Below are 21,488 nucleotides of genomic sequence, written 5' to 3'. Positions count from 1 at the left end.
CTACTAATTTATTGAAAGACACCACGTAAAATATTAATTTTTCTTGATACCTCTTTCATTCATAACAATAATTTGATCAAAATTTGGCTTGAAGTCTAATTGTTAGGTAGTAACATAATATAATAATAATTTAAAAAAAAACATATTTATGGGCCATGGAGCATGGAAGATGATGTATTTATGGCTTTATATGCCAGTTTCACAATGTTAAATTTTGCAGTGAACAACATTTAAAAAGACAGCAGCACAACACATAATACAATGAAAGTATTTTCTGAAACCCAGATAGGTACCTATTATTATATCATAATATTGCGAAATAATTTATTAATATCAAGGCTCGTCTTAGATACGCGCGTTCGCGCGCGCAAATCAAACGTATAACCATATAAACGGATAACAAACAAAAAGACTGTTTACGAACATTTTCACATACGGTTATACGTTTGAGTTGCGCGCGCCGCTCAACGCTTCTCTGACGTCGCCCACGTAAGACGCCCAGTCATTGTTTAATTAATAAGAAACGTATCTCCAAGAATTCAACAATGGCCATGCAAAGACAAAGCGCCTACCTACCAACCTATCGAATAATTCAATTATTGGTGTATATCAGTGGTTTGCAAACTTTATGTTACTACGCCTAAAATGCATTAGCAAACTAATCAAGAACTCAGTAAATAGATTTTTGTTTGCTTCAATGTATCTGGCGCACAAATCATTTAAAAGTGGAAACATGGCGAAGGAACTTATTTTTTTTTTGTAATTTTGATTTCCAAAGCTCTGATATTTCATGAATGCCTTCACTTCGTCTTTTTATATCAGTGAATGCATTAGTGGTCCTTGCATTGATTTATTCACTCATTTTTTTTTAAAGTTATTTAGTTAATAAAAAAATAGACAAGTTTAACAACAAAATTATCGTTCCTAAACAAATTTTCCTCAAATTTCAACATTATGATTTGACCCTTTTATTTCATTTTTTCACGAGATAGCCAGCGCGCTTCACAATATAATATAGAAGTGAGGTACTTATTATAAAATTAGTCTCGATATTTTCAGACAGGTTTGCAAACAGCCTTTTATAGGACTGTTTTATTTAGTTTATATCTAGCGGCCGTTTTATAAATTGCAAACTGCAAACCTGTGGGTACATTAATTGTGTGAAACTTTTCGCGCCTCCGTGTATATTATTATCATGGTTATCGTTCGGATCCAGGAACGTCGACATATTTTAATACGACTGTAGGGAGGTATGTACTTATTTGCATTTTGAATAAACATTACTTATTTGGATTAAATAATTTTTCTTTATATAATTATTGAAAAACAATTGTGTACTAGGTACTAGTGTTTCGGAAAGTTAGGTAGGTCCGTTATCAAATTAAAAATGTAGTATTTTCAATATGTTAATCAATTGAATTCGTTTAAAAAATACCAATTATAAATAATACATCGACGGTGATCTGATAATAGTATCTATCTGACATATAGGTAGTCAATTTTTCAGGGGGTACCTACAAAAAACCGTTTTTCAAATGAAATGATTTAATATTAGTAAGTACTAAAACAGTGATTTAAAGAAGATCTATGGAAATTCTAATGTCATATAATTAAAAAAATCATGCAGATAGTATTTCTTTTTAGTTTCTAGACACCATTCCACCTCATACCTCATAAATGAGTCGATGCAGATGGACACTATCATCCGCGTCAAATTTGAGCACTTTAGGATTTTTTCGTAGAACAATAATATTTCCATTCGATCCGTCACCAAATTTTATACAAAATACACCAATTATACAGAATTCGCCAAAACTGCAGATAGATACTATTGTCAGATCGACGTCGACATAATATTATTATATTGTTAGTGTACATAGTGACTTATCGCATATCCCTCATATTATAGTCAATGCAGTGTTGCCAACCGTACTATAATTATAGTACAATACTATAATTTTGATTTCGCGAAAAATGTAAAATACTATAATTTTAATCGAAATATGCCAAAATACTGTCATTTTAAAGGATTCAAGACAAAAATGTTACTGCACTATATTTTTTTCAGAAAAACTATAATTTTTACGCCTTTGTACTATATTCAACATAGAAAATGATGGCAACACGAGTCAATGGTAACTGGTCAGTGACGTCAGTGACGATGTGAGCTGTTTTTCGCGATAAATCGTACGAATAATATAACGCATAGCTAATGTATACCATACAGAAACAGCTGATTCAGTTAAGTGGCTCACTGTCGATTGCTCTGTCCGCTGTCGTATCGCAGAGATAAATTTACATATTATTTGGATTCCGCGTCTTAAACACCTATAACGTTTATCGCGTCAAATTCTCTTAAATAATTTCGAATTTTATGTAATTTAATCGGTGTTCATTTCGCGCGGGAAAAATGAACAAAAATGCTGTTATTTATGTTGGCAATGTTGCTCACTGCAATTCAAATAAAAAGTTGGAACTTTTCAGCGGTCATCTAGTGGTACAATCTGGAAAGGTAGTCGCGTTGTAAAAGTATTTTTTACAATAAACTTCTTTTATAGTGTCATATTGCATTATAAATTTATATTTATATTTGTAGATAACATCTGTTGGGAGATCGAAGAATCTTCAAGAAATAACTAAGACCCTTAACCTGGCAGATTATGTTGTGCAAAATATATCATCTTCGCAAATTATTATTCCCGGATTGGTCGACTGTCATTTGCATGCGCCGCAATTCCCGAATCTTGGATTGGGACTCGATAAACCTCTACCCGAATGGCTAACAACCTATACGTTTCCTCTTGAAAAACTCTACGTGGACACGGAGTTCGCCACCAAAGTGTATGAAACAGTTGTGGTAAGAACACTAATTGCTAAATCAATTATTTACATTGTCTCATTAAAAACTGCCCATACATACATAAAACATTTTTCTAAACTTGGAAGTGACCGATACTCATGATCTCCAAGTATAATTTAATGGCACAATGTTTATACTCAGTATGCTCACTCAACCAATCAACCAGTGTTGTAGCCAGGGGACACAGAATTAATGAGAACTGAAATACCTAACGGGTGTGGAGTAACAGGCAATTGATCTTGAGTGTCGAAGAATATGGGATAAACTTCTTGGGTCAAGAATACGTCATTCTAAGCTTGTCCTTCGTTCCGACATTTGCTCTCGGTTTATGCGCTGACGGTCATTCAATATTGGTGTATTTGAAGTTTGCAACACACTGTTGCACGTCTATAATGTGTTTCATTTTCGTAGGACACTCACACATTCAAAACCCTGCTTCAAAAAGTAGTGTATTGGTGTATAAGGCTATCTGAATTCTATTTATTAATCTTTTCTGTGGTAGTAGACATGAAATGGGTCACTGTTATTAAAAATACTACTTACCATTCCATTTTTTCTATAGCACATTTTCTAATATTGTAATGGATAATATATACCGAGAACTTCACACTATAAAACGGCCAATACATTTTTCCATAATCCCATAATTGGGCTACCTAATCACTGCTTATGCACTTTTAAGCACAGTCTGCTGGGTATGAATATAGCTTTTTATGTTCTAAGCAACAATATATTTTTCTATATTCACTGGTGCCGCAGATGCCCGCATGAGCTTTTTAACGAAAACAGTTGATTCCATGTAGACAATTATATTAAATACCTTTTTCTGTCGGCGCAGATGCTTTTCGATCCAATAATTGTTAATTTAAAATTTGAAATTTTCATACATTTTGATGCATCATTATCACAAACTAAAATTATATTAGGTTGGGGTAGGTTAGGTTAGGTTTGGTTTGGTCTAAAAAGAAAGTTATAAAATCTCATGCGGGCATTTGCGGCATATTAACCTTCACTTGATTCAAGATTATTGTATATAACGTAATATTGATGAGAACTGTCTGGAGAAGCACAGAGCGCATTCTGTCCTGAAAAAAAGGCCTGGATCACCAACCTAGTGCGCTCCGGTTCCACTGTACTTCCAAATTCAATTCATATATAGTTTATTTTCTTACCTATGTTCATAGCAATATACGGGTTACGGGTAAAGTGTACATAATATGAGTCGCTTAGTCGCCAAACCTTCTCTGGGCGATTTTTCAATAAAATTAGTTTTGAATGCACGTACCTATGTGCTATATCGATAGGTCTACCAGACTATCGAGGTGCAAGTTTTAAATTTCGCCCTGTTTTGTCAAAAAATCAAAATGAATATTGACTTGAATCGCCAAACCCGCTCTAGCTAGGATTAATAACAGGTTACAAATTCCACTCTACATAGTCGACCAATCAGACGTCGCAATTCAAACCATGATTTTTAGCATACGTTTAAATCGCTATATAATCGTCATTCGTCATCACTACTAGCATTAACATCATCGTAAATGCACAAAACAGTTTTTCGTGTCGAAACTCAAAAAACCTCCAGAGCGGGTTTAGCGACTAAAGGACTTATATTACATTTCGCCGTATCACAGTTCTCTGTGAGATTTTTTACCAAAAGGAAATGGCTGTATAGCATTAAGATCAAAAAATTACATGTTTTTCGTGGAGCATTGCAGACAGTAATGTTGCAATTTTATTAGATTCAATATGAACAGTAATTTAATATCAATTTGTATCAGATACGTGATAATAACGCTATTATCAGATATTTGACAGTTACAACTTGATACTTACGAGCATGCTAATATACTTTTGAACAGCGCTCGAAATGGAAAAGTTTACGAACCGAAGCGCTCGACAAATTTTCTGAAGATATTTACATAGTTATCAAATCGTATGTGTATTTTATAAAAATAAGTGTCAGATTTTCTATTCCATGGCCTATCTAGCTCAGACGGTCAACATATTTTTTCCACGAGACGGAGCGATAATTTTACAAATTTCACGAACCGGAACGACACTCCGGTGCGTTCCGTTCCATTTCGAGCCCTGCTTTTGAATCATTCCGTATTTTATATAAATATATTTATATGATTGCATTTCTAATTTACTTACCTACTTATTTTCCTCCGTCTTTCCCTTGTATTCCGGTGGTTTTTCTTACATATTTTTTAAGTATATTATTTAGACATGAATTTGATCTCGATACTATATGGCATGTACAAATTTCTGGACGTGATAGATACGTATATATTGTTTTAGTGAAACCATTAACTTGTTTTATTCCATGACATCAAGCATACTCAGATAATATTGTAAATTAATCTTTTTATATGTTTGCCTTTTTTTATGGGAATGTCGTGATGTGTTAAAAGTAAAGTCCAAATGAACTGATAATTTTTCTTATCTTCAAAAAAAGATATAACTTTCTTATCTATAAAAAAAGTTGACCATTTAGAATTTAGATTTACACTAAAATAAGTAAGTACCTACCTAGGTAATACAACCAAGCAGTGGAAAGTTTTGTTGCTGACTTGAAGTTAACGTAAAGAATAAAAAATAAACCTCTTAGCAAACTGTTGTATAAAATAACTTTATTTGATTATTGAAAATATTGTTAAGTTCATTTACAGTCATATTATATTTTAATAATACTAAAATATTTAAAATACAACATTTTTTCTTAAATAAGCAGAATGTATCACCACTTAAAAACACATAACATGACACATAGGTACTAGTGAAAAACATCTAACTATATGCGACGTTTTTTCTTTTGCTTTCATTATGCTGCATGACTTCAAAATATAAAACGATTCATACAGTTGGATACTATTTGTATCAAGGATATTCAACAAACCCTTCTTCTATAGAGATGGAGCCTCTGGTCCACTGACTGTAACACTACTGCAATGATATTTACAGTAGACTCCCGATTATCCGGTCTAATGGTGGGGAGAAGCGGCACGAATAAACAAAAAACACAGACAATCCGAACTATGATTTTTTTTCTTTTTAAAATACTACATATATATTTTTAAAGCAGACAATTATTTAAATATGTTTCATCTTCTTCTTCTTTGCCCATATCCGCCCCTTAGCTGGAGCATATGGACACCACGCGGCGCCTCCAAGAATCCCTGTCGCTCGCCAGTCTTCTTGCTTCGTTCCAGGTCAAACCAGCATCCCGTAGCTCCGCCGTATACACTCTGTAGATTGTATTTAGCGGCCTTCCAGGACGCCGGAATCCGGTCGGCTTGAAGAACAGGCAAGCCAGGTTGAAGTTCTCTTCTGGCATCCGCAGCACGTGGCCGAGCCAGGTCCAACGTCGCCTCTTCACTTTCAGTGTGATGAGAGGCTGCTTGGTACGTTCTCTTATCTCCTCGTTGCTCCTAAAGTCATACCACCGCACACCCGGTATTCGTCGCAAACATCTGTTTTCGAAGCTCAGTATACGGTTGCTCTGAGCCTTCGTAAGGTGCCATGATTCGCTACCGTAAAGCAGCACCGTCAGATACTTGAAGCTGTCGACGCTCTCGATGCTTTGTCCATCGCTAATCAGAGGGAAATCTGGATCAGGACAGGTGCTATTGCACAAGACGTTGGTTTTCTTCGCGTTGATTTTCAAACCAACGCGAGAGGAGTTGTTATGCAACCTGTCGATTGTCTCTTGAATGCCCTTGATTGAGTTGTCGAATAGGACAGCATCATCGGCGTATTCCAGGTCGCATAGCTTCACCGTGGGGGTAACAGGTATGCCTCGGTCAGGTGGTATTGACTTATGTTTCATAGGTACTCATTATTTATTAAGAAAATCTGTGATTTTGGTTTGTTTGCAGGAATCTTTTAACGATCTTCTAATATCAGTTCGAATTTTCCTAAGAGCTATTATATCGTATATTATATTATATATACACCGTTGCGTGCATGTATAATCCGCACACAAATAATCAGGACTTTTCTATATTTGCTAATTTGCAGGGCGTATAAAAAGACAATACATTACAATGAATAGAAAACAGCCTATAATAATATACTTAGGCATTATTATTTAGTTGAAAAGACCTGTAAAATTTGTTTTAGTAATCACAATGAATATAAAAAACAGCCGCCATTGTATGAGTAAGGAAATTATTGGAGTGCCAATTGGGCGATGTTAATATTTAATAATATTTGTGGAGTTTACCAACTTAACCATGCTTCATGCGATTGCTAAATAATTTAAAATGTCATAACAGAAATAACATATTAGGCTCCTTCCATTTATAGTTCAAATTCTTTGATTTGTATCCTATGCCACTTTTGAATAGCCTATAGCCTCCTTGTCTTCCAGCGGCAGTGCCCACTTTAGAAATCAATGAATTGTACAGGTCTTAATTATCATTTTTTACAATTTCAGAGGAGAACGCTTAAGAATGGAACGACTACAGCCAGTTACTATGGCTCGTTACATCTGGAAAGCAGTTTGATACTCGGCAGAATCGTAGCTGAATTAGGACAGAGGGCACTCATAGGAAAAGTCAGCATGAACATCCCCAACGAACACGGTTACTACAATGACATGGATAAAGAACTGAAAGAAACCGAAACATTCATCTTGAAGATAAATAAATTAGAGGTACATATATTAAAACATCACTAATTTCATCATATTAATAATTGAGTGACATTGTTTCATTTAAAACTATACAATCCTCCCTTTACAATATAGCTATGTTTTACCCAAAGGTTAGTTTTATGCCGTTTTTAATATCACTAAATCATTCTGTTGTTAAAAAAATGACGCTAACCATCTTAAAATATGTTAATTCTACCACTAACATGATTTCATAGCCATGACATGTTAGTTGTTCATATAATTTAGCATTTCATATAATTTACCCCCAATATTAGCCATTGGCACTAGGGATTGCAATACCCAATGTACCGAACCGATATTCGTGAAATATATTATGGAAAAACAGAAGTATCTACCAATAAAAATATATTTAAAATATTAATATTTTATAGCAAAAATATTAAAATAGGTAAGTACATTTAAACCTTTTTTCAGTTTAATGCGATCTCATTATCATTTCACATTTTGAAAAAATATCTTTTGACACACTTTTGACAAGCCTTACTTTATTAAATTTACATCAACTACTGAATAATTTAGGCCATTCAATATAATTATTATTTTACAAAAAGATATGTCGTAATTATTTATTTTTAGTGTAGGAAAAATGAATGGCACATTGAAAGAAGTTCGTCTGCTTTGATGTTTTGTTACTGTGTTCGCGTACTGATTGTTAATCTGATTATTCTAAATAATATAAAATTATATTAAATAAACTCAATTTATCATGCTTCACATGTAAACATAGTGACCCGTGATACGTGCGGTTAAGACCGGGTATAGTGCAGGACGGGTTTGGTAGAGCAATTAACTTCACCGATTATTCTAAATAGTGATAGTTCACTGTATTTGGCTGCATATGCTATGTACAACAGTTATTGATGTGGTCTGTTCCTTCGCAGTTATAGAGCTGCATTTGTATTATTATTTGAATGTTTTGGTTCCGGTATATGTATTACATAAGGAAAATCTAGAATTATTTTGAAATAGTTGCAGTTTTTGACAAATGTGGGCGATATCAATGTGAAGTTCCTCTCAGTTATTAGTCTCAGTCACATTTTTTCAGTTTCTCTTTCATATAAGTATTTAGTAATGGCGAAGAGTGGACATAGTCTGTGGAGATCCGACATAAATAGTGCACACTAAACTTTGACAGTAATGCTTATTTGTTTTCATTGAATTAAGTGTACAAATTACAGACCGTATTGATTAGTTTTTAAAATCCAATTAAACCCAGCCTAAAGCAAACCACAATAGTTATATCTATTAAATATCTAAAATTATGCTATATTTTATAGATAGAAAAATATTTTTTATCTATTATGGTTTGGTTTCGGCAGGGTTCCATCTGGTTTTAATAACCATCTGCAATTTGTATTCTTAGTTCAATGAAAACAAATAAGTGCATGTATTATTTTTCTCAGATCTCCACAGCCTACCTCCAAAACTCCGAAATTATTATATCAGCCGGACCGATTTTACTTGTGCGATTCATGCAAGCATCGCAATAAACTGACTGCTGACAAGATAATTACTTTTTAATTACCACATTTAAATAGCTAATGCTTAAATTTAAATGCTAATTATATCGAATGGCCACTTAATCGTTACGCACTAGGCGGCTCTCGTGGTGCAGTGCGTAAGGCGCTTGCCTTCCACCCGAGAGTTCCTGGGTTCGATTCCCGGTCAGGACACACAATATTTTTGTGTTTTTCTCAAAGCCTGGGTGTTTGTGATTGTTCAAAATTACTAACAACCACCTTGTACGAAAAAGCAAGGATATGGTTATTAATAATTCTAAAAAAAAAAAAACGTTATGCACTGGGCGCGTCTTTAGCGTCCAATGTATTAATGAGTCCCTGGCGCACATTTTGAAAACCACTGCTTTAAATACTAATATGAAAAAATAGGTTTCAACCACGGCCTGAACAAATACGAACCATAAGAGCGATTGAGTAAGCATTCGGCTGAATTAAATATTTTTCAAAACTGACCGAAAACAAAAATAGATTAGACTGATTAAATTCATTTTAAAACTGCGAGCATGTGTTGCTGAAATTTATTCTTTTTTTTTTAAATATAAAGTTAGTGGTAATTATTTTTAGTTATTTTAGTAGAACATATTATTGTTAACTATGTTGTGTTTAAATTTGGTAACCGTACTGAGAAGCAACACGATGGTATAACATTTCATAGTTAAGTTGATAATAATAAAATCAAGATTCTACTGTGCGTTAAACGCAAGAAACACGGCTTCATTTTGCCGAAAAATAGGCGCTCTCTATATATCATTACTCTGAGGTTTCAACCTTTCTATTTATAAAAGTCATTACTCTCATATAGATAATATATATATGTAAATACTTTTATCATGCATAAATGTTCATAAATCATAACTTCTTACGTTTTTTCAAATTCTCCTTAGAAATTTCACAGCTTTTATATCAACAAGAGATATGATTTGATCATTTAAATCTCTAGGAAATCATATCAACTCGCTACCATGGAAACACATTTAAAAAAAATCCTATCATGTTTCTTGAACGACTGCATTTGTCACATTATAAGTGTATTTCTGGTACACATAATCCAACATAATCTTGTTTATGTAAAATCCAGAGTTGACCAACAAAATTAATTCCTTTTTTAAAAATGTTTAAACATCATTTAGATCTTGGCCGTTTGGTAAAATTACCATTGTGGTTCCGAGGTAGACTATATGGGTGTCCCAATGACACCCCCACAAAATGAAAGTTATAGTGACAGACTTTTTTATGGTGCATTTTTGTTCTGCATTAAACACACATTCACTTTACCATTGTGAGGTTCAAGTCTAACCTCTCTCATCAAGTGCTACTAAAATTTTGGTCCGAGGTGAGAGAGAAACCCCAATTTTACGTAGGTACTGACAATATAACTTAAATTATACAAATTGGTTTGGAGCATATTATGTCAATGTGTTCTTTTACTGTTTTTCGAGAATGTTTCTTTTCTTTTGAACTGATTGCTTTTAATGCTAGACCTTTTTTTAGCCTTTAAATAATAATATTAGTTAGTATATATTATTATATTTACACACACTGCATTAATTTTAGCCTTGGTCTAGTTAAGAAGTCGATTCTCTTATAAAAATGTTATGTCATTATGGCAGAATTATCTCAATAATATTTTGACCTCATATAGATATGAATCACTCACAATTTAAATCAGGGGTCAGTAACCGGCTGTCCACTAACAAAATATGCTAATTATGCTGAATTATTTCTATAATAAATTTGACGGATTTTTCAATTTCACGACAAAGTTTCACTTAGATTCCCATACATTTGCGGACAATCATTTTCAGTCATGATTTTAGAAATAATTTAATTTACAACTTTTAACATGGCTGAGGGAAAATAGTCACAAAGGTTACCTTAATAGAGAGACAAACAGTGATTATTTAAAACTAAAAGTAGAATTTAGCTAATAAGTCTAAAAATGTTGCCAATCTCTGATTTAAATGACCGCCCATAGTTTTATTTTATCTTTAAATATTATCTCTTTGAAATACATTTCATTATCAATAACAGTGGCGAAGGGTGGAGGTAGGCTGTTAAGATCCGCCATAAACAGTGCACATTAAACTTTTTCAGACATAGATATTTGTTTTCGTTGAAATAAGACTACAATTTACAGATAGTGTTGGTTAGTTTTTAAAATTCAATTAAACCCTGAGAAACCAAGCCATAATAGATAATAGTCAAAAAATGCATGTATATCTATAAAATATCTAAAATTATGCAATTAAATCATACATAACTTTGAATATTATATAAATAGACGAATATTTTTAATTTATTATAGTTTCGTTTAGGCAGGGCTTAATGAATTTAAAAAAATAACCAACAATATGTGCAATATGTATTTTTAATCCAACGAAAACAAATATTTATGAATAAAAAAGTGTGCACAATTTTGTCGCATTGCCCAAATTAGACCAAAACTATTATGGTTTCGTTTAGGCAGGGTTTAATTGATTTTTAAAAACTAACTAACACCATCTGTAAATTGTAGTCTTAGTTCAATAAAGACAAATACATATGACTAAAAAAGTTTAGTGTGCACTATTTATAGCGAATCTTAACAGCCTACCTCCACCCTTCGCCACTGATCAATAATATGTACCTATTCCAAACAGATAAATTATTATAACATAATTATTTTTTAACATACTTAGATCTTTTATTATTATTAGTTTCTCTATTAGTTCCTTATATAAATATAAATGTAAATTTATTGAAATAATAAAAATGATTTTTTTTTATTTATAACATAGATCTGATTGACGAAATAAATAAGTTTAGCTATAACACAAAACAGCCACCTAAACAGAAAAGTTAGGTGATTCCTTTATTCAGCTGTCGATTGACAGCTACATGAAGCATGAGTTTTACGACAAAGTTGCATTTGGAAGCCCATACATTTGCGGACAAGCATTCTGAAACTAATCCAAATTGCAATGAATAATTAATTCTATCTTTTTTAGAACGATTTAGTGGTCCCTGTTGTCACTCCACGCTTTGCACTCAGTTGTGATGCTACCACCATGAAACTATTGGCTGACCTGGCTAAGAAGTATGATTGCAGAATCCAAGTAAATAACTCTAAATATTATAATATACTCTTCAAATAATTGTCATATCATCAAAAAATTGCCATACCCATAAAACAGTTAAATTACCATTTACGCCCCTAATCAGAGTATATGGGCCACAGGAGGTTATATAACCAGACAATTTTACGAGGAATAGCTGGATATTGATTTTTTTTTAACCAATCACGATTTCGTATTTATACAGAAACGGCCACTCTACCAGATAGATACCAACATGGGAACCGAAACAATGATTATTAACTGATTCACTGCGGAGCATTTAATTACCACATTTAAATAACATGCTAATTATATCTAATGGCCCCTTAATCAGGACACAACAGCTGTGGCGTTCGCGCTGTAAGGATTAATAATTTTTCATTCCTAGTAGACAAAAAAAAATCTCACTGAAAGGGACTTGATCCAGGGAACTCAGAAATAATGGGAACTGAAATACCTAACGGGTAAGGAGTAGCAGGTAATCGATCCCGAGTAAGGAAAAATCCGGGATAAAATTTTAACACGTGTCAAGAATACGACATATGTCGAATACTGACAACTGCTCTCGGATTATGCATTGACGCTCTTCTAATATTGGTGTATTACACACACTATTGCACGTGCATAATGCGTGTTTCATTTTCGTAGGACACTCACACATTCAAAACCCTGCATCAAAATGTAGAGTATTGAATATAGCATACCGGAATTCTATGTATTATCTGTTGTGATTTGAACCCATAATCTTCGAATTTCGAGCATTAATGATGAAATTTCTTAACAATGTGCAACCGTTGGAGACTCTTTCGTAATTTTAATTCAAATTGTTGGCAATGTATACATAATTGGAATTTTGACCACCAACTGAAAGTTTGATTTTGTTTTCATGGCCTTATGCATTTCTTATATGTTTGGTTCTTTACAGACTCATGTGTCAGAGAATAAAGATGAAGTGGCTGCAGTCCACGTAACATATCCTGAGCAGAAGACTTACTGTGACGTTTACGATAAAGCAGGCCTGCTCACAAACAAGGTAATATTACTTTATTTAGTCTATGTCCGATCCTTAGTTGGAACGTATGGACACCACACGGCGCCTCCAAGAATCAATCTATGACGCTCGTCAGTTTTCTTTTGTCTTTTCAGGTTATATCCTTAGCACATAGCACCCACTCAATGGTATTTAGTTGCCTTATAGAACACCAGAATCCTGTTGGCTTAAAGAAAAGACAGGCTCCCGTTCACGCACTCTTGAGGCATCCGTAGCATGTGGCCTAGTCAGGTCCAATGTCACTGATTCACCTTCAATTTAACAAGAGGCTGCATGGTCCACTATCTTATCTCCTCGTTACTCTTATACCCACCCAATATCCACTATAAGCATCTGTTCTCAAAGTTCAGTATATTATCCATCTGCAAATAGTCAAGCACCGAAACACACTTCTCCTAGTTAATTTATATAAGTTACAATAGTGTTCAATTTGTATTACATATTAAAATTATTACGACATTTTCTAGTCCTACGTTGCACATGCAGTACATCTGGAAGAGTCTGAAAAGAAATTGTTGAAAGAGAGAGGGGTGTCGGTGGCGCACTGTCCCGCCTCCAACACGCGGCTCATTTCAGGAATCTGTCCCGTTAGAGAACTCATCGATAAAGGCCTCACTGTTGGACTTGGCACAGGTTTGATGACATTTATGATTCAATAAATCGTTTTAATGGCACGGGCACGGTTCTTTCTTGTAACAAATGAAAAGTAAATTGTCATTTTAACTCCTAAGCGGACCACATCAGCCTCCACAAGATGGAGGTTATATTAAAAAACATTTTTATAAAAAATAGTCGTTGACCATGCATGCAACCTTCATCATGAAATAATTCTTTCAAATGCGAAAGCAACAACCATTTATCGTATATAGATAACAAAAACATTTGTATATTATCTGTCAAATTGTCACGCAGCATATTGCATATTTCAGTGGAGAAGACTCCATACTAGGCGATTATTTAAAGCCTACCTTCTTAAGAAAAATAATTTTTAATTGTATATTGACATATTTTTAAAATAATAACTTGTTTATTCTATAAAAATAATTTTATTTCCCAACGACATCCATCGTATATGTAAGAATGTATTGTAAATATAATATATTTATATACTTATATAATATACAGCCATCTGTCTTTATATATTGTATAGGATTATTTAGCAAATGCTGATTTTTTGTATGGGCTCCTCAAGTGACCTCGACCTGTCTCACAACGTATGCAATACGGTAGGCTCTAAAGGAGAAGCCTAAAACCTTTGCTCATAATATTGTCTATGACTGAAGCTTTGTCCAAAAAAATTTATCTCTAATGATTTTTGATGTGTATAAATGTTTAGGAAAATACATAATTTAAGCTTATCACTCAATTCAATTTTATATTGTCAGTGAGCTATTGAAATTTCATCGAATTAGTGTCGTTGTCATTAGTGTATATCTCACTAGCGTATTTTGAAATCTGATGTTTTTTTACAGACGTATCTGGTGGAGACTGTCCCTCAATAATAGATGCAATGAGAAGATGTATGGATGTATCAATTCAACTAGCCATCATGAACGAACCCCAGAATGATTCTCTCGTCATTTTGTGGAAGGAAGCTTTATATCTTGCAACACTCGGAGGAGCTGAAGGTAATAATTAATATTATGTGTATATAATTATGTTTTGAGATTTTCAAATTATGTCCACCTCAAGATTTGAAACTTTTTACTGTGCAAAAAAAGAACAGAACCCACTTTCAGTTTTGACTTACCTGTAATTATAAAACTTCATTGGCTGTAAACAGCTCCATAGGTCAGTCACCGCTTACTAACAATAGGCTAACCAATGGTCAATTACCAAAAAATGTCAATAACTATTGTTTCAAACAATTTAGCTAAAAGCGATAAATCAATGGTCCGGCCTATAGATTTTTGACTATAACTAAAAGCGGACAGCATAGCAATGTGGTTGAATTGGTAGCCATAGAAAAAATTATATTCTGTACTTTGGCACATTGCAAGATAGCGACCGTTATTATGTAAATAATTTTTTTTTTTTTTTTGACCATGTCCGATCCTGATAGGATCATATGGGCCTCCACAGAGTGGAGGTTTGTATTGACAGATTTTGTTTTTTACGAGAAATGGATGTCAGCCACTTGCTCAACCTATTAGGTCCATACCCTGACACACACAAATTGAAAAACAATATGTGTACTTGCCAGACCCAGGATTCGAACCTGGGACCTACGGCTTTATAGTCCAACGCTTATGCCGCGCGGCCACCGTGGGCGTATATATAAATATAAAAGTATGCAATTTTTTGTGATTGTTCATCAAATATTCTAAATAATTATGGTGCACACCATGGTTATGGTCAACTACATCAATTATTTGGCTGCCTATCGATGTAAAATAGAATAACCTATGTGGTCTATCCTTTCACAGGTATAGCTGTGTTGATTTTATTCCGGTACAAGTTAATGTAAAATGTTTCATTTTTTAAATGGTCAATATATGCACTAATTCAGGGGTGGGCAAACTTTTTGGATGGAGGGCCAAATTCAAGAATTCAAAATGAGCGGCGGGCCGCATGTAAAATACCATTTTTAGATAATACACCATTTATTATCACGAAAAATAAACGTTACAAAAAAAATAATGAGAAGAATGAAACTGTTGTATATTTTTGAACATTTTTTTAAAATTCAGGTGTTAATTTTGTAGTTGATATTCTCAAAACTGCTTGTAAATGGGCATCGGAGATATTTGATCGTAAAGAATTTTTATTGAGGTTCATGATCGAAAATGTTATATAATAATAATAATATATTACACCATATATAGGTTGATCCAAAAATAACGAACATTTTTCTTGCATAATCTTTAAGTTGGTCGAATTTGTCTGAATTAAGGGCATGGTAAAATTTGGAGATCTCTTCACGACGATGCAATTCTCTTAAATCAGTGTTACACTGCAGATCAATAATCTCAAGTTGTAGCTCTGTCGGCACACTATCAATATCTATTGAAATCGATGTTCAACGTAGAAAATAGTAGTTACATAGTGTGAGACGAGACGCAAGGAAGACGTACTGAGATAATACATTTACGAAACAACAAATTCTTCAAATTTTAATCTATTGTCAATATTTTTTTTTAAAAATATAAAAAAGTTATTCGTAATCAGAAGTACAATTAATGATGGCGGGCCGCAAAAAAATACCCGGCGGGCCACATGCGGCCCGCAGTTTGCCCCCCCCTGCACTAATTAATAAAACGTTACATCCACTCTTACAAATTCAAGTTTCATGGTTTAGCTGTAGGTATATTATATAATTTATGGAATCGACTGATTGAGTAAACGTAATTTAATTTTAATGCTTGCGATAACAGTGAAGTTTGCTACAAAATAATCATTGGTCTTAGTAACCATTTTTCACTATTTAAAAATATTTAGGCTCGGTTGATACCAGTAATATACTTTCAATCTTTTTATAATAATAGGGCCAAATTACCTATTGTTTAAATGTTCGCGCACAATACAAGGGTACAAGTCTCTTGGATAATGATGGGTATATTACTTATACACGGCGTAAATGGAAACTCTGCCATTCTTGGTAGTAATGGCAAGATGCAGAGCTGACCTGCCATTAGTAATGCCAATTGGGAGGGTAAGAACTATGTCTAATGAAATCGTTTCGGATATTGATATATTCCATTTACGTGAAGTGAATTTAGGTGGACGTTGTTTTATGAGTTTTTAAGATAGGGTCTATCAACCTAGTTCACTCTGTGTGCTTCCATGTACTTCTATTTTTCTTACTTTTATTATTATACTAGCTGAAGTACCCGGCTTCGCACAGGGTCGCTTCGTGGTTATATTTATCATAGATATTTGAAAAATAATAAGAGGCAATTATTAAAATATCTGTGTAATACAATATGGCAATATGAAAATAATTCTAATAGGAGTAAAGGTCAAACATAAGAACACTAAATTAAAATCGAATCCAAAATATTAAAACGTTATTAATGTTATTAATATGTAGTAAAAAAAAAAATCAAAATTGGATGGAACAAACAAACAACAAACTTTGTATTTTATATAATAATAATTTAGAAACCTTCGCAGGTGTGCGCACACCAACTGACAAAAGTTTCATCGCAATCGGATGATTGGTATAGGAACGCATACGAATAGTAGAAGAAGATGATTTTCTAATTCAGATATCTTCGTGGGCATGCACATGACAACTCACCAAAGTTTCATTGCAGTCGGATTAATGGAATAGGAACACATACGAATAGAAGAAGATGGTTGTACTAATTCAAAAACCTTCGCGGGCGTGCGCACAACAACTGGTCAAAATTTTATCACAATCGGATGAATGGCATAAGAACGCATACAAATAGAAGAAGAAAAAGATGATCGTACTAATTCAGAAACCTTTGCGGCCAAGGGCACAACACTTGATAGAAATGTCATTGCAATCGGATGAATGGTATAGGAACGCATACGAATAGAAGTAGAAGATGATTTTCTAATTCAGCATGCGCACGACAACTCACCAAAGTTTCATTGCAATCGGATGAATGGTGTAAGTACGCATTCGAATAGAAGAATAAGATGATGGTTGTACTAATTCAGAAACCTTTGCAGGCGTGCGCACGACAACTCACCAAAGTTTCATTGCAATCGGATGAATGGTATAGGAACGCATACGAATAGAAGAAGAAGAAGATGGTTGTACTAATTCAGAAACCTTCGCGGGCTTGCGCACAACAACTGGTCAAAATTTCATCGCAGTTGGATGAATGGTATAAGAACGAATAGAAGAAGATAGAATAGAAGAAAAAGAAAATGGTTGTATCAATTCAGATTGCGGGCGTGAACACAACACTTGATCAAATTTTCATTGCAATCGGATGAATGGTATAGGAACGCATACGAATAGAAGAAGATAGAATAGAAGAAGAAGATGGTTGTACTAATTCAGAAACCTTCGCGGGTGTTGGCACAATTACTGACGAAAATTTCATTGCAATTGGATGAATGGTATAAGGACCATACGAATAAAAGAAAATAGAATGAAGAAGAAGAAGAAGATGGTTGTACTAATTCAGAAACCTCGCGGGTGTTGGCACAATTACTGACGAAAATTTTATTGCAATCGGATGAATGGATTTAGAACGCATACGAATAGAAGAAGAAGAAGAAGATGGTTGTACTAATTCAAAAACCATTGCGGGTGTTACCACAACAACTGACGAAGTTTCATTGCAATCGGATGAATGGTATAGGGACCATACGAATAAAAGAAGATAGAATGAAGAAAAAGAAGAAGAAGAAGATGGTTGTACTATTTCAGAAACCTTTGCGGGTGTTAACACAACAACTGACGAAGGTTTCATCGCAATCGGATGAATGGTATAGGAACCATACGAATAAAAGAAGATAGAATGAAGAAGAAGAAGAAGATGATAATTTTTCTAATTCAGAAACCTTAATGGGTGTGCATACAACCATTTACCAAAATATTATTGCAATCGGATGAATGGTATAGGAACCATACGAATAAAAGAAAATAGAATGAAGAAGAAGAAGATGATGATGATTTTTTTAATTCAGAAACCTTCATGGGTGTGCATATAACCACTTACCAAAATTTCATCGCAATCGGATGAATGGTATAGGAACGCATACGGGACAGACACACAGACAGACAGACATACAGACAGACAGACATTCATTTTTATATATTAGTATAGCCTATACTCTTCCCGCAAGTGCAAGCAATAAGTTGACAAAGTTTTATTGCAATCGGATGAACGGTGTGGCTGCGCATTCAATACGAACAAACAAACACACAAATATTAATTTTTATATATTAGATTATTTACTCACTTTACCCTAAACATATTTTTATTTGAAAAATTGTTAACACTTACTTGATGTCATGTCATGAACGCTTTGAATATATAATTTGTCATGTTCATTATAAGTAAAATAGATTTGAATTTGGATATTTTCTGCAGTCTACATATTATCGTCATCAAAAATACTGTCTATATTTTCAGCTCTCTCATTGGGTGACAGAATCGGCAACTTTGAAGTAGGCAAAGACTTCGACGCCCTCTTAATTGACCTGTACAGTCCGAATTCACCAATAGACCATTACCAATTGCCCGCCGGCAGCTCATTGCATCCCGACTTGACAGAAGAAGACAGAATCTCTACGATGCTACAAAAGTTCATTTACTTAGGAAATGATGCTAACATTATGAAGGTTTTTGTCAAAGGACGGGAGTTGTCACTGTAAGAGATTGAAAATTTACAACAAAAAAGACCAGTAGATTCTAGTTTTTTTGTTAACATAAAATTTAGTACCCGCACGACCACAATATTACCACAGAATAAATAATAGCGTACACAAGTGCTAAATTTAGTGTAAACAGTAAACACAGCTGTTAGAATAGGACTACAGGAACAAATATAGATAATATTTATGTATAACATAATATTGATCAGGTGCTACTAGCTAACTCATCTAAAATAGTGATTAAATATTTATATTTATAATATTTTCTAGTGACTATGCGTGCGCGAGGCTCTAAATGTTAACTTTTATTTTGCCAAAAATCAACACTTTTACATAATAATATGTAGGTATATACTTCATTTAATATGTTGCTGATTATTAGGTGTTTAATATTTTATTATCAAATACAATAAGCAAAAATTTATCAATGCGCATGGTGGGGTCTCTGAAGCCGTACCACGGGTGCCAGTCTGGTAAAAATCACATGTTTATCAATGTGCGTTTGATCCAAAACAAGGACCCAATGGAAACTGGGTAATTTCAAATAACCATTCCTCCTAAAAAAAATTGTTAAAAGGTTGACTTTGTGAAGGCCCATAATATGTTTCACTTGGAAACAAATTTAGTTTATTCTTTCAATTTATAGATCATTATAAAATTTGTGTATTGTTATGTTATTATAGGAAACATTATATAATGTTTCCAGCTTAATCAATTATTGTACTGTCGAAAAATATAATAACCCACTGTCTGTCTGTATTTAATGCCCACTATGGCCAAACAGTAACAAGCGGTAATATGTCTGCTTAGAATGTCACGGGTCCAGGGTCCAGCAAATTCACATGTTTTGTGTTTGGACCTAACAGGTTGAGCAAGTGAATTACACCCATTTCTCGTAAAAACAAAAATCTGTTAATGATCTTCCTAGGATCGAAAATTGTGATGTAAATTTAACATGTAAGTCTATCTATGTTTTATAATTTTATTATGTATTTATAATTTGAAGAAATAAAAGAACCAAAAAGAAGAATAAGAAGAATTACGTAAACCACTAGAGTATTTTTATTTTCTCGGACATACAAAACTTCATATTGTATTAAATTGAATATAAAATAAAAACGACCATAAAAATGAGCTTATATATTGATCGTAAATTTACAATAATTTTACATACAAAATTGTTAGTTAATAAATTGTGAGACTACCCTGCAATTTTTGCTCTCCTTAATTTTCATAAGTAAATCTTTGGGATACACGATTACAAGGTTAAATTAAATTAAATTAGGCTCCATAAAGACAAAAAACAACACGGCATTCTGCTATTGACAATCTGGTTATATTTTTTGTCAGTCTCCCAACACTAATATCCAAAGAGCGAATTATAAAAATTATACTTGGCAGAAGTCAGACCCTGTGAGCATTCAAAATAACTAATGAGCTCATTCTGGACAAAATCAGTCAGTTATTAAAATGACAATAATTAATAATTATACTACACATAAAATTATGTATAAAAAAAAAATCTACAGATGAATATAATTAGGATAAATTTGATCGGTAACTATAATAATATAGTAGGTATAGATATGAAGATTAAATACATTAAAATCAAGTCAAATATATTTTTAAAAAATTTAGATATGTTTCAAAAATAAATTATAGTATATTCGCCAATTACTGATGTCAGTTGCAAATATTACATAGTGTAGTAGGTGTCCAAAAAATAACATTTTTTCCAAATGACAATTAATAACAGATTTAGTTTGACATGATAAATACCTTATTGACTAAATTACATTTTTTCTCACAATACATTGACAGATATCAGAAATTTATCCCATCGTATGAGGAGGCTTCATGAATAGGATAAAACACTGCCGCTAAACAATAACTGGGAGGCAAGACATTTTAGATATAACACAGGAGAAATAAAATTTTTGTAATATTTGTAATTAGCAAATTTAATATTTTAAATCGTGG

General features: G+C 33.3%; 1 protein-coding gene across 1 annotated transcript; it reads left to right on the top strand.

Annotated features, from left to right (window-relative positions):
* Nucleotides 1-2,221: 2,221 nt before the first annotated feature.
* Nucleotides 2,222-20,525, top strand: DhpD (guanine deaminase). Its single transcript, XM_085956854.1, has 8 exons — nt 2,222-2,512; nt 2,597-2,857; nt 7,302-7,520; nt 12,049-12,156; nt 13,082-13,189; nt 13,675-13,840; nt 14,680-14,835; nt 19,267-20,525. The coding sequence occupies exons 1-8, from the start codon at nt 2,411-2,413 to the stop codon at nt 19,506-19,508; spliced, it is 1,362 nt and encodes a 453-aa protein (XP_085812980.1). The 5' UTR covers nt 2,222-2,410; the 3' UTR covers nt 19,509-20,525.
* Nucleotides 20,526-21,488: the final 963 nt, after the last annotated feature.

Source organism: Rhyacophila brunnea, unplaced genomic scaffold (assembly GCF_057557595.1).
Source record: "Rhyacophila brunnea isolate RB1 unplaced genomic scaffold, BYU_Rbru_1.0 scaffold_6, whole genome shotgun sequence".
Lineage (NCBI taxonomy): Eukaryota > Metazoa > Arthropoda > Insecta > Trichoptera > Rhyacophilidae > Rhyacophila > Rhyacophila brunnea.
Note: the sequence above shows the minus strand (reverse complement) of the source record. Positions and strands in the feature narration are given on the sequence as shown.

Bases quoted from the DNA above. Each gene is read 5' to 3' on its own strand.
- DhpD (XM_085956854.1), top strand. From the start codon at position 2,411: ATGAACAAAAATGCTGTTATTTATGTTGGCAATGTTGCTCACTGCAAT. The intron at 12,157-13,081 runs GTAAATAACTCT...GGTTCTTTACAG, and splicing joins AGTATGATTGCAGAATCCAA to ACTCATGTGTCAGAGAATAA. The intron at 13,841-14,679 runs GTTTGATGACAT...GTTTTTTTACAG, and splicing joins CACTGTTGGACTTGGCACAG to ACGTATCTGGTGGAGACTGT.